General features: G+C 44.3%; 1 protein-coding gene across 6 annotated transcripts in view; it reads left to right on the top strand.

Moving 5' to 3' along the window:
* Positions 1-13410, top strand: part of Klp10A (kinesin-like protein 10A) — a 67218-nt gene that overhangs the window by 50169 nt on the left and 3639 nt on the right. For 5 of the 6 annotated variants that reach the window (XM_028310606.1, XM_028310604.1, XM_028310607.1 and 2 more), the window contains 6 exons: positions 1811-1966; positions 5041-5194; positions 6463-6688; positions 7672-7777; positions 10408-10497; positions 10605-11545. In XM_028310606.1, coding sequence (XP_028166407.1) covers positions 1811-1966; positions 5041-5194; positions 6463-6688; positions 7672-7777; positions 10408-10497; positions 10605-11545 — 1673 coding nt within the window. Of the gene's footprint in view, positions 1-1810; positions 1967-5040; positions 5195-6462; positions 6689-7671; positions 7778-10407; positions 10583-10604; positions 11546-13410 lie in introns of all 6 variants that reach the window. The other variant, XM_028310609.1, reaches the window with a different exon arrangement.

The following is a 13410-nucleotide window of genomic DNA, read 5'->3' on the forward strand; positions in this document are numbered from 1 at the left end:
ACTACACCCAAAACGGAAACTAAAGTTGCAACTCCACAAACTAAAGTCACAACTGCAGCCAAAACAGAAACTAAGGTTGAAACACCGAAAACTGAAACTCCAAAGCATAATCCCNGTGTTTAATTCTACTGGCCTATTATATTAAAATGATATTGCTTATTTATGGAATTGGTTACGTGTAATACAGATAGAATAACCGATTTAAATCCGGGTTTCGATTTTTAACCCTAGAGTGCTCGCGCTATGAGCATTTTGCCGCCCTTGGCAAAAAAATCGAGTTATTTTCTACACGATGCGTTTGTTAAAGTCAAGCGTTTCAGTAGCTGCCTCCCAATACTTCACCTCCATGTATTAGAAATTAGAAGAAATTTAGTGCGCAGGTGACCGCAATAGAGAACGATTGTTGAACGTTTGTCACGTTTTGCAGCAAATTGCTCACTGCGCGACTACTGACGTAAGTAAAATTTATGTGTCTGGTTTTTAGTGTAGTTGGAAGATTATTAGTTTTCATTGCGTATAATGTTGTTTTGACATTAATGACGTCATAACATTGATAAATACTATTAGTGCTTAATTTATTTCGTGTCGTTTTCGGTAAAATTCACGTAAAATACAAAAAAAGAAAAAACAAGGAAGATTTCGGATTTCGAAGAATCTGGTGCACTAAAATTAGTGGAAAATGTATACTAAAGTTATGAAGAAAGTAAACATAGTCATAACGATACTGTTATAGAACAGTCAGCGGCAGAATCTGAAGATGATGTGCAAGTGCAAATTTACTGTGCAACGCACATTAAATGCACATGTGACAGGACTGTTTTGTTGAAGCACATGTTATATGTAAGGAAAACCTTTAAGTGTGCTAATAAGTTTAATATTTGATGATGTATGTAGGTAAAAACAATAGTGTTTCTAAGATTTCTATAAACATTTCCTAACATTTCCAAAATATTTTTTTTTCTTTAAATTTTAACCACAAATCTTTAATAAGCATTATTTTCTAATAGTGTATGCTTTATTCTATCATTTTTAACTGATTTTCATATTTTTAAACTGTTATTTGACACACAACCGGACTTTAAGTTTGGGCGGCAAAATGCTCATACGCGAGCACTCACGTTTCACGGAAAGGCGCGACTACTCTAGGGTTAAAACCGGTTTTAGAATTCGTCGAAAAAGGGCGGTTTTTCCGATTTTTCGGTTTCCGATTAACCGGTTTTGCATTCCCTAGTGGTTAAGAACGGACTACTATGCCGAGAGGTCCCGGGTTCGATTCCCGGCTTGGCAGAAATTGAAATGATGAATTTTAATTTCTGTGACGGGTCTGGGTGTTACTATGTATAATATGTACCTATGTATTTAAAAAAAAAGTATATAAGTAGTATATCCGTTAAGCTAGCACCCATAACACAAGCATTAAGTTGCTTACTTTGGGGCTAGCTGGCGCTGTGTGAAATTGTCCAAAGATTTATTATTATTTGTCCAAAGATTTATTATGATTTTAGACGTCAGAATATATGGGCTTATTGCGTAAAATCGATAGAAAGGCGCAATAAACGATCTCGGTTCCTATCCTAAGCCTACTGTGTGCTTACCATGAGTTTACGCTAGGTGTGCTCGCTAGCGACTGCGTAAAAAATGACATTTAAATGTATGGCATATTGTGCAGCGCCCCTAGCGGCTACTTTCAGGAAATAAAATCTTCATAGATTTATTTGACGTACTCGCTAGCGAGCACATCTAACGTAAACTCATGGTAAGCACACTGATGATGAAGATGGCGATGATATCGTGGTGGTATCCTCCCCAGGTGTTCGACCTGCTAGCTGACAAGGCGAAGCTGCGCGTGTTAGAGGACGGCAAGCAGCAGGTGCAGATCGTGGGGCTGACGGAGAAGGTGGTGGACAACGTCGACGAGGTGCTCAAGCTCATCCACCACGGGAACGCCGCGCGCACCTCCGGACAGGTGAGAAAACAGAAATAGTTTATTCAGTAACTAGCTTTCCGCCCGCGGCTTCGCCCGCGTGGAATTTTGTCTGTCACAGAACAACTTTATCGCGCGCGTCCCTGTTTCAAAAACCGGGATAAAAACTATCCTATGTTCTTTCCCGGGACTCAAACTATCTCTATGCCAAATTTCATCAAAATCGGTTGCGAGGTTTAAGCGGGAAAGCGTAACAGACAGACAGACAGACAGACAGAGTTACTTTCGCATTTATAATATTAGTTGGGATAGTTAGTAAATTCTTCCCGAATGTACGCGAACGTCTAACTAGGCGATGGTTAGAAATCGACCATTGCTCGTCGCAGTTCCTCACGGGACATGGCAACTTTAAACATAAACTTCACGAATTCAAACTAGTCTCCTTTTTGCGAGTGTTCCACTGATGATGTCAGTCATGAGCAGTCTGCCCATCATATCTTGTGGGAGTGTGATCTTTGGAAACATGAACGTGATAAAATGCTTAATTCAATACAACATACATCTGTTTCCGCAATTTATTACACCGATCTTGTCGCGACAAGGAAAAATTTCCGTGCTTTTAAGCGATTTTGTGAAAAATATTATTGGCAGGTAGTTGCTAATTGCTTATAAGATAGGCCCCCTTAATTTAATTTATTGTCCGTGGTGCATAATCTTTTTCTTAAAGGTTTTAAACCTTTGTTTGTCACCTGTCATCCGCTTTGCAATGGAGGGAAGTCGAACCTTAATTTCGAACTCCTCCTATGTTCTTCTGATTAATTTCGTTGCGGGTCCAATGACAGTTTAACTTTCCCCCGGGACAAACTTGACCTTCATTGGTTGGGTTTTTGTGGCGGTCAAGCTGTAGATCCTGGCTACACAGGAGTTGCAGCGGTGGGAACGAGAGGTGGGAATAGTCCCGTAAATAGTTTATTCAGTACATGTATAAACCTACCATGAAACTTGTTTGTGTTATTTGCCGAGAGATGTCACTGCTCTTTGAGACGCGTAAAGCTGTACCGCGGTGTCCAGATTTTTTTCCCTGGCTTTATATACCTGGAGTTGTTTGACATCTGTTAACCTTTGACAACCTTTGTGAACCATTGAAAACCTGTGTCAAGCAATAAATTGTCACCTACAAATTGACGTCTTATTTATACCTAGATAATAGTCCCTTAAGTGCGCCGAGAGTATCCGTGGTTTATTCAGTACATTACCCTTTCCTGTGGCCTAAATGTACGTATTTTGACAGTCAAGATCTCGCTGACGTTCAGAAGTCGTCCTATTGAAAAAAAAAGTTCTGAATCCGTATTCATATGTCATTTCGATTGAACGATTTTTTTTTGTTAATGGCAACCAAACCTCTCTGGGAGGTTTATTTCTGCCAATGTCGAGTGAAAATTGACATAGTTATCAATAGAACGTGGGTGTTTCAGTTCTATTGATTTTTCATGGATTCCGTGGAGTTAAGTATGCCCGAAAGCAGGTTTCGAGACGCCACCGGATCCAAAGTGGGTTGTTCATACGACAACCCACGCGACGCTCGATGCGCGCTCAAATTCGAAGTATTTAAATGTTTTTTATAATCTATCACTTCACTGCACTTTAGAACACAAAATAACACCAAATTTGTACACTAAAGTCCATTAAATAATAAATTGAAACCATTAAAATAGATCGACCATGCTTCCCGTTCAACTACCCTCCACGGAATCGATTGAACGATTACTCAATAGGATCGCAAACTCAGGGATTTGTCATTTGACGTTTAATCACTTGAACCAAACTTCAAAATAGGTAATAGGTGAATATCGCGGAGGCACGATCGAATACGGATAAAAACGAAATCGAAACAAAATCGGGCGATTAATACGTGAATACGAAAAGTGACAAATCGCTTGCGAGTCGTTGAAGTCTTGATAAGTGAATTTAGGCCACAGGGCACTTATACACGTCCCAAATATAACTGGCCCTACCAATCAAAATTCGAAGCCACGATAGCCGAAGAAGGGGTCGGACTAGCCGACTCGAGATCCGAGGAACGCGGGTTCGAATCCCACCGCCTCTTGACTATTGTGGTGAGCCCACTCGTAACACAGGCATAATTTAGCTTACCACGAGGCGCTAACGGGACTATTAGTAATTTGTGCAACACAAATTACTAATAGGTATTCTTAAAAAAAAATGGTTCATTTCGCGCTCTTTGGATGTGGTCAATAGCTTTTGTTCACATTTGATTGTGTTGTTGCCTCGTCAAAAAGAAAACATACGTTTATTGGATTGACACTATGATAGTAAAATTTTTCTTTAATAGGTACGTATTTTTTAAATTTGCCAAACTTACGGTTGTGAAGCGGTGGGGAGATGTGTGACGTAATTTCATACTATATGACGGCCACAGCAGCGGCATTTTTAATGTGAATCCGCTGCAGTTGCTGCTGTCGCAACTTGCGATCTAATGTGAAGGCCATCTTATGGTATGCAATGTTGAAGCACATCTCATGTTTCGTTGATATTTGTCGAAAAAAAGATCCGCGCCACTCCATTTCACAGGACCAGTTTAGTTGAGCGCTATGTCTATACTCGTAAGTCATGTAGTCTAAAGCCTGGTCCATAGAATTTTGTTCAATGACCCCAAGCTACCCATCCTTATCGCTCGCGCGTAAATATATTGCTGTCGCGACTCACTCACCAGGCTGTCGTGCTCACGGACCAGGCTTTACAAGCATTCACTATTTATAGGTCATATAATTTTTATGAGAAAAAATTCAATCGACATCAAAACGATGATCTCCGTTGAGAATCGTGTCGTTATCAACCTGAGTGAGAAACCACACGGTGCGGTGCGGCGTTGCACCGCAAAGATTTTGCCGCATCACTGTACACATGGTGGTATGCGGCGCCGCAATACGGCACCGTCTCGCCCAATCGAAGTGCGGGGCGCCGGAACGCACCGCCTGGCATATCATTGATGTTTATATGCAGGATGCCGCAGCGGCACCGCTCCCTAAGGTTTCAGAGCGATCTTTTTCCGGATCATGATCGAAACAGTAATAATTTATTTAATGTGTTTGCAGACGTCAGCAAACTCGAATTCGTCGCGGTCGCACGCGGTGTTCCAAATAGTGGTCCGCTCGCCCGGCATGCACCGCGTGCACGGCAAGTTCTCGCTCATCGACCTCGCCGGCAACGAGCGCGGCGCCGACACCTCCAGCGCCAACCGCCAGACGCGTGAGTACCGTTCTACCAGAGTAAATACAAATGAGTAGGTCATCTTCATAGAAACGCACCGAGCGCGGTTTGTATGTGAGCGCGCCAATACGTATGCGGCGCGCACGCACACACTGACAAAATTTAGCGTGGATTAGCGGTGAGGTGCGCTGAATTTTGACCTCTTCTTCTTCTTCTTTTCAGCCAAATGACGTCCACTGCTGGACAAAGGCCTCCCCCAAGGTTTTCCACAATGAACGGTCCTGCGCTGCCCGCATCCAGGCTCTTCCCGCGACCTTTACCAGATCGTCGGTCCACCTAGTAGGAGGCCTGCCCACGCTACGTCTTCCAGCCCGTGGTCGCCACTCGAGAACTTTCCTGCCCCAACGGCCATCGTCTCTACGAGCTATGTGCCCCGCCCACTGCCACTTGATTTTAGCAATTCTGCGAGCTATGTCGGTTACTTTGGTTCTCCTGCGGATCTCCTCATTTCTGATTCGATCACGCAGGGAAACTCCGAGCATAGCCCGCTCCATCGCCCTTTGGGTGACCTTGAGCCTTCTTATGAGGCCCATAGTAAGCGACCACGTCTCAGATCCGTATACCATCACTGGCAACACGCATTGGTCAAATACTTTCGGGGCGATAAGTCCTAAGGCACCCCCTGGTATCCTAGGGGGTACCAGGGGGTGCCTTAGGACTTATCGCCCCGGGTGCCAACGCATGCTACGCCGCCACTGACCCAGGGACGCCAAAGAAACAAGTGCATTCCAAGATCTTCCAGTAACAGATTCCGGGCTGCCGCATCCAGTTGCTTCTCGCGATCTTTACCAAATAATCTGTAATGGGAAGCCTGCTTACACTATGTATAGATCGTTTCATCCACAAAGACGCGCCCCACCAATTTTTGGTCGAGGGAAGCCTGGGGTGTGGGGAGTTTGATCCGAGCGTCAGTTGCGAAATTATTGTAGTGTGTGTGTGTGCACTCATGGATAATAATTAGCGTGTACTGATGAAAACACTCAGGATGAATGGTGGAGCACGTCTTCGTGGATAGCACTATCTATACGTCTTTCGGTGCGTAACTGCTTCTATATAACTTTTCGCTTGAAGTTGACATTTGTGTTCATGTTTTGTCCTCCCCCTTTGCGGCCTCCACAATCCTTCCGGATAGTGTGCAGAGTGTAGATCAAATTCTTAATTTGCCTCCGATAAATTGGAAATGATCGTGCCACTGCATTGAAGTCCAAATGACCTGATAATGTTGAATGTTTTTTTTCTGATTCCAGGCATGGAGAGCGCAGAAATCAACAAATCCCTGCTAGCCCTGAAGGAGTGTATTCGTGCGTTAGGAATGAAGGGCAACAACCACCTGCCCTTCCGAGTGTCCAAACTAACGCAAGTGCTTCGCGACAGCTTCATCGGCGACAAGTCGCGCACCTGCATGATCGCCATGATCTCGCCCGCCATGTCCTCGTGCGAGCATTCGCTGAACACGCTGCGATACGCAGACAGGTGCGTCACACACTCTTCGCTATCATCGTCATTAAAGCCTGGTCCGTGAGCACGTAGAATCCCGTCCAATGACCCCAAGCTGCCCATCCTTATCGCTCGCGCGTAATTATATTGCTGTCGCGACTGTGCGACGGGCGCCCGCAGTGAGTGTGCGAGTGCGACAGCAACATAATTACGCGCGAGCGATAAGGATGGGTAGCTTGGGGTCATTGAACAAAATTCTACGTGCTCACGGACCAGGCTTTACGTATTTATTTCTCTATGTACAGAATCTCGATGCATAATTTACTTCTTAAATGCAGATTACTTGTATTACGGCAGTTCATTAATTATTGTGTGTACAGTCGCGGAATGAAAAGGTTCGTCACCTTAGTGTCGGTTTTCGCTTGCACTAGGTACTGTAAGAGTCAAACCTGCCAACATAACAGTGCAAGAAACAGTGCTGCTAACATTTAAATAAATATAACGTTTGCTAACGAATAAGGTTTTGCTTGTTTATTTTTCTATCCCATCAGTGCAATGCAATGATGACATTGACAATAGTTTTTTTTTATTTAATAGAAATAATAATGGCAGATTGAACCAACAAGAAGGTTTTAGTTTATCAATCATAATAACCTTCTTGACAAGATAAATCGTCAAACAACTTTGATCTGTACCTCTATTACGAAAAACTTTCGAGTTCGTTTCGTTTGCGTATTCAAAATGCCATCGAAAAATTTTGTATGAAAAATTAAACAGCGCCCCCTAGGGCGGCTATAATATAGGGGGCGCTGTTTAATTTTTACTGAATAATTTTGAACTTTACTGACGAACAGTTAAAGATTATTTTCTCTAACACGAGATTATTCTGTAACATAGTTTCAAAAGGTAATATGTGCTCGCGTTCGTTGAAGGAATCAATTTGAAAACTGACGAACCTTTTCATTCTGTGACTGTACATGTATACGTGAGCGTTAATATATCGCGTTAAAACTGTTCAGAGTGAAGGAGCTGGGCACGAATGACGCGCGGCGCGCCGAGTCGCCGCTGGCTGATGTCGACATGGAGCCAGCGCACGACGACCTGGCGCATCTACGCTCGCTCAACGTGAGTATACGTAGAATAGGGTAAATACTGCGACGTGTAAAAGTGCTTTTTAGGGTTCCGTAGCCAAATGGCAAAAAACGGAACCCTCTAGATTCGTCATGTCTGTCTGTCCGTATGCCATAGCCATTTTTTTCCGAAACTATAAGAGCTATACTGTTGAAACTTGGTAGGTAAATGTATTCTGTGAACCGCATTAAGATTTTGATGCAAAAATAAAAAAAATATATTAAATATTGGGGGCTCTCCAAACTTAGAACTGAAACTCAAAAAATTCTTTTTCATCAATCACATACGTGTGGGGTATCTATGGATAGGTCTTCAAAAATGATATCGAGGTTTCTAAAATACTTTTTTCCTAAACCGAATAGTTTGCGTGACAGACGCTTCCAAAGTGGAAAAAAGTTGGTCCCCCCCCTCTAACTTCTAAAATAAACTATAAAAACTACCAACGAAAAATTTTTTGAACGAGATCTAGTAAGTAGTTTTTTTTAATACCTCGTAAATCGTAAACCGCTTATTACCGCGTAATCTTTCATACAAATAACAAATTAAAAAAAAATCATAAATCAATGGTAGGTACTATCGGGGACTCTTCCGCCTGACCACTTTGTAGAAATTTTAGCGTAAGCGCATCGCTCCGGTCACGTGCTCACCCCGTCTCTAATTGGTTACGCATTTTACTATATTTTTACTACGACCAATAAGAGACAATCAGGGCTTAGGTTGCAATACGAAATACCATTGTGCACTTTATTGTCATACGGTTAGGGTTTAAAACGAAATGTTTCTCTTTCTTCAATCTTTCTTAGTTTTAGGCTGAGTTGCACCACCTAACTTTGACCGTAGCTATAACGGTAACCGGTGCTTTTTGTATGGAGTTTGACAGAATTTTGACGTTTGTTAAAGTTAAAGTAAGATGGTGCAACTCAGCCTTAGAATTTTAATAATAGAATTTGGTTACAAACAAATAGATATGTATTTTTTTTATATTGTGTTTTTATACGAGGTCTGTATGCTTTTTGCTTTGGCGATCTGTTGACATATTCTCTCCTTTGTTTTTTTGTGAAGTTTCGTGATCAATAACCGATTGATTTGTGTTGACCCGTGCTAGTAATTGGACTGTTTGATTGCCTTTTTATTGACCTCCGCTCGATTACTGAACCATGCCTCTCAAAATAATTCTTATATTTACTTACAAACTTATCTATACATTGTTAACTGTTTAAGTATTATTTAGTTTGAAGTTTAATTGTTATTGATTTAAGACCTTGTGTAAAGACACTTAATGTGCAATAAAAAATTGAATTTGAAATAAAACTAACTTAATATTATAATATTTACGATAACCAATTACCTGGATCATTGCTACCTAGTGCAATATTGATATTAAATTTTAATAACGTAGATAAGTGTTTCTTTAAAACGGAAAACAAAATATGCATTAAAAATAAATAGAAACCTATTATAAGTTTTTATTTACATTCAAGGATTTAAGAAAGTTTTAGCCAGATCTTACAATAATTGTTTTTAAGCCACAAATATTCCTTAACTCTTTATCAATTAATTCAATAACATATTGTTTTAAATTATAAGTTCCGAATAAATTAAATACCTATTAAATAAGTAAAATTCTTAAGTAACTGTATGATTTTGTATTTCTCACCCTAACTAGCTAAACTAATATCATGAGATTTACACTCATAATATCAACAATAATTGTAGAAAGGGCTACTTTTTTCTCGGGAAATTGCATAGTTACCTCGGAATGTGCGATAGCAATTTTGTGACCCGAGCGGGCAATCGCTAGTTCAAATTTTACACGAAGTCTCATATAATATTTTGTAGTTTCAAATTGACTAAAATGCGACGTTGCCAAACGAGCGCTACGGATGCGGGTAATAAGCAATACTCAATCCTAAATGCTATACATAGAGCTTGGTTTGCTAGGGCAAACATCTACAGTGATGCGCCGACGCTGCTTAGACCCGAAACATGAATGAACGGGGGCGGAGTTTAATCGAGCGTGTGTGTGCAAACAATTTAGGCCCTTAAGGTGTCAAGGCGTTCGAGTCCCCGATAGTACGGAACCCTTTGTGCGTGAGTCCGACACGCACTTGGACGGTTTTTAAAAGTTTATTTGCAAAAATAAATGAGTTATGAGTCTTTTTTAATCTAGTGCTCTAGTTCTTAGAGACCTACGCTAGCGTCTTTTGAGCATCGTAGTTTTGTCAGTGCGACGGTTTCTTTCGGTCAAGTAACGCAACCTTCTGTCACTCTGCTGTGTGTTCAGCATTGTCGTCGCGGTGCCACTGCGTTAGCGCCGCGTTGACGCTGCGTTGGCGCTAGCGAGACGACGGACGTTTGGAAGACGCTAGTGTGGAGGAGGCTTTAGTATTTAGCTCGTAGCGTGAACATGACGTTCGGTGGATTCAACCCCTCATTAATTTTGTGGAATAAAGATGCAAAATAAATAATCCAAAAATGGGGTTTCATACGCAAAGCTTTTCACACAATGGCGCTAGCCGAGCGGCTTTGTTTCCCGAACATTCGTCTTTGATTTTACCTCCAGGCTGTGCCGATCAATGCCGGCCTGAATACCTGTGTACTGTAACCTTCTCTCCGGCCCACAGGAAGGCGACATGTCAGCAGAGATGTACACGTTCCACGAGGCCATCGACGAGCTGCAGCGCGCCGAGGAGGAGGTGCTCGACAACCACAAGGCCATCTCCGACTACCTGCAGCACGCGCTGCAACGCTGCTCCCAGCTGCTGGCGCTCACGCGGGACGTGGACTACGACCAGGACGGTGGGTGCTGTACTACCACAAGGCCATCTCCGACTACCTGCAGCACGCGCTGCAACGCTGCTCCCAGCTGCTGGCGCTCACGCGGGACGTGGACTACGACCAGGACGGTGGGTGCTGTACTACCACAAGGCCATCTCCGACTACCTGCAGCACGCGCTGCAACGCTGCTCCCAGCTGCTGGCGCTCACGCGGGACGTGGACTACGACCAGGACGGTGGGTGCTGTACTACCACAAGGCCATCTCCGACTACCTGCAGCACGCGCTGCAACGCTGCTCCCAGCTGCTGGCGCTCACGCGGGACGTGGACTACGACCAGGACGGTGGGTGCTGTACTACCACAAGGCCATCTCCGACTACCTGCAGCACGCGCTGCAACGCTGCTCCCAGCTGCTGGCGCTCACGCGGGACGTGGACTACGACCAGGACGGTGGGTGCTGTACTACCACAAGGCCATCTCCGACTACCTGCAGCACGCGCTGCAACGCTGCTCCCAGCTGCTGGCGCTCACGCGGGACGTGGACTACGACCAGGACGGTGGGTGCTGTACTACCACAAGGCCATCTCCGACTACCTGCAGCACGCGCTGCAACGCTGCTCCCAGCTGCTGGCGCTCACGCGGGACGTGGACTACGACCAGGACGGTGGGTGCTGTACTACCACAAGGCCATCTCCGACTACCTGCAGCACGCGCTGCAACGCTGCTCCCAGCTGCTGGCGCTCACGCGGGACGTGGACTACGACCAGGACGGTGGGTGCTGTACTACCACAAGGCCATCTCCGACTACCTGCAGCACGCGCTGCAACGCTGCTCCCAGCTGCTGGCGCTCACGCGGGACGTGGACTACGACCAGGACGGTGGGTGCTGTACTACCACAAGGCCATCTCCGACTACCTGCAGCACGCGCTGCAACGCTGCTCCCAGCTGCTGGCGCTCACGCGGGACGTGGACTACGACCAGGACGGTGGGTGCTGTACTACCACAAGGCCATCTCCGACTACAAGATCCAGTGAATTAACCAGATGTAGTAGTAGCTGTTTCTTTCATCATCCTAAGGTTATCTAGTATCTATTGCAAGTCTGCAGGGGCACGGCCCTGTCTAATTTACCAGAAGCAAAATGAGGATTTGGCCAAATACTGACCAGGCCTGATGTTCTCATATTTGTCCCTGAACCGGTTGTATGCTAAGCATACGAAAAGTTGATCACCTTTTGCGACATTTACAGAAGACTGGGGTGATCCTATTTTACTCTGCCGGAACCACGTGTCTCTGTTTCATAAATAAAGGCCTAAGCCTGCCGACTTTTAGTTGGCCGATAGTTGGGTCGGGCTGTTAATCAGTATGGAGATGTATCATGAAAGTGCGCACATTACATCGATTTGGTATCGGCCAATTCTTCATACAAATTAAAATCTGGCCCAACTATCAGCCAACTAAAGCCTTGATCACACATACCGAGCAAACTGGCGAGGCAGTGCTCTCGGCCGAGTACTCGATGAGTATGAACATTACGCCGAGTGCTCGGCCGAGCGCTCGAGTATGTGACTCGCTCACCCAACTGTCTCGACCGAGTAAACATTTTACTGTCTCGCCCGTTTACTCGGTGGACGGGCGAGACAGTAAAATGATACTTGGCCGAGAGAGTTGAGTGAGTCGTCGAGTCGTCGTCGATCTGTCTCGCCAAAAAACTTGGCCGAGCGCACTCGGCGTAATGTTCATACACACCGAGTACTCGGCCGAGAGCACTGTCTCGTCCGTTTTCTCAGTACGTGTGATCAAGGCATTAAAATCGGTAGTCTGCGCCTAGGCTAATGATGTTGTGGTTGTGTGATGTGTGTGTGATTGACATCTGTGTTTGTGCGAAGTGTTCGGTGCGGCGGCGCGCAAGCGGTGGCGCGGCGGGCGGGACTTCGCGATGCGACGACGCGCGCGCACCATGATCGGTTTGACTCATTCAGGCGCAATGCTTTGGGAGCTGGCGGTGTCTACAGAAAGAGCATTAGGCGGGTTTTAGAATTGCGCTGACCGCTCGCTGATCGTCGGCGCTGACAGATCAATATGTATGTAATTGAAGGGAACGTTCCTGAGTGACGCTGATCGCTCGGCGCTGACGCTTCATACATTTCGGCTGTCAACGCTGACGGTCAGAGTGCGTCAGCGTGATTCTAAAACCAGCCCTAGATCTTGAGGGTTTTGTCATTTGTGGTCCGCGTTGTTTTTGCACTTTCTCAGTTCAGGATACTTTCTTAATTTTTTTTATTTACAACGAGGATGCTCTTGGCTTGTATCTCACCTGATAATAGTAAGTGATGATCAGGCCGAGGGTGGAAGTGAGCTTAACCCGGAATCCTCAACCACAGAGGAACTGGCTTTCTTACCTCTAACTGCCGGAACACAACAATGCTATTTTTGAGAAATTCAACTCCAGACTGCTACATACTGTAATTAATTAGTGCCGGTTAATATTTGTGATGATGGACAGGACAGGATACATTTTCTTATGTAAACAGTCATTATTGCAAATAAAATATATGAACGTAAACCTTCCATCAAGCTCTTGACAATTGCCAATGCAAACATATAACTTGACTTATTATTCTTACAGAGGATTTTGATCAATCGTGTAATTTCTAAATGATTGAACATAAAGTAATGAATTTGAAGTTTATTTATTGACTAAGTGCATAAACGGACAACAAGTTTTAAACCTACAAGATCTGGCTCTGTCTGTGTGTCACCGCAGCTGGGGAATCGATTCAGTTCGTCAATAAATAAATAATAACACGTGATTATCATACTAAAATGGTTCATCGCTTCGTCATAACGCC

This window comes from Ostrinia furnacalis, unplaced genomic scaffold (genome assembly GCF_004193835.3).
Source record: "Ostrinia furnacalis isolate ACB-3 unplaced genomic scaffold, ASM419383v2 OfSCF3049, whole genome shotgun sequence".
NCBI lineage: Eukaryota > Metazoa > Arthropoda > Insecta > Lepidoptera > Crambidae > Ostrinia > Ostrinia furnacalis.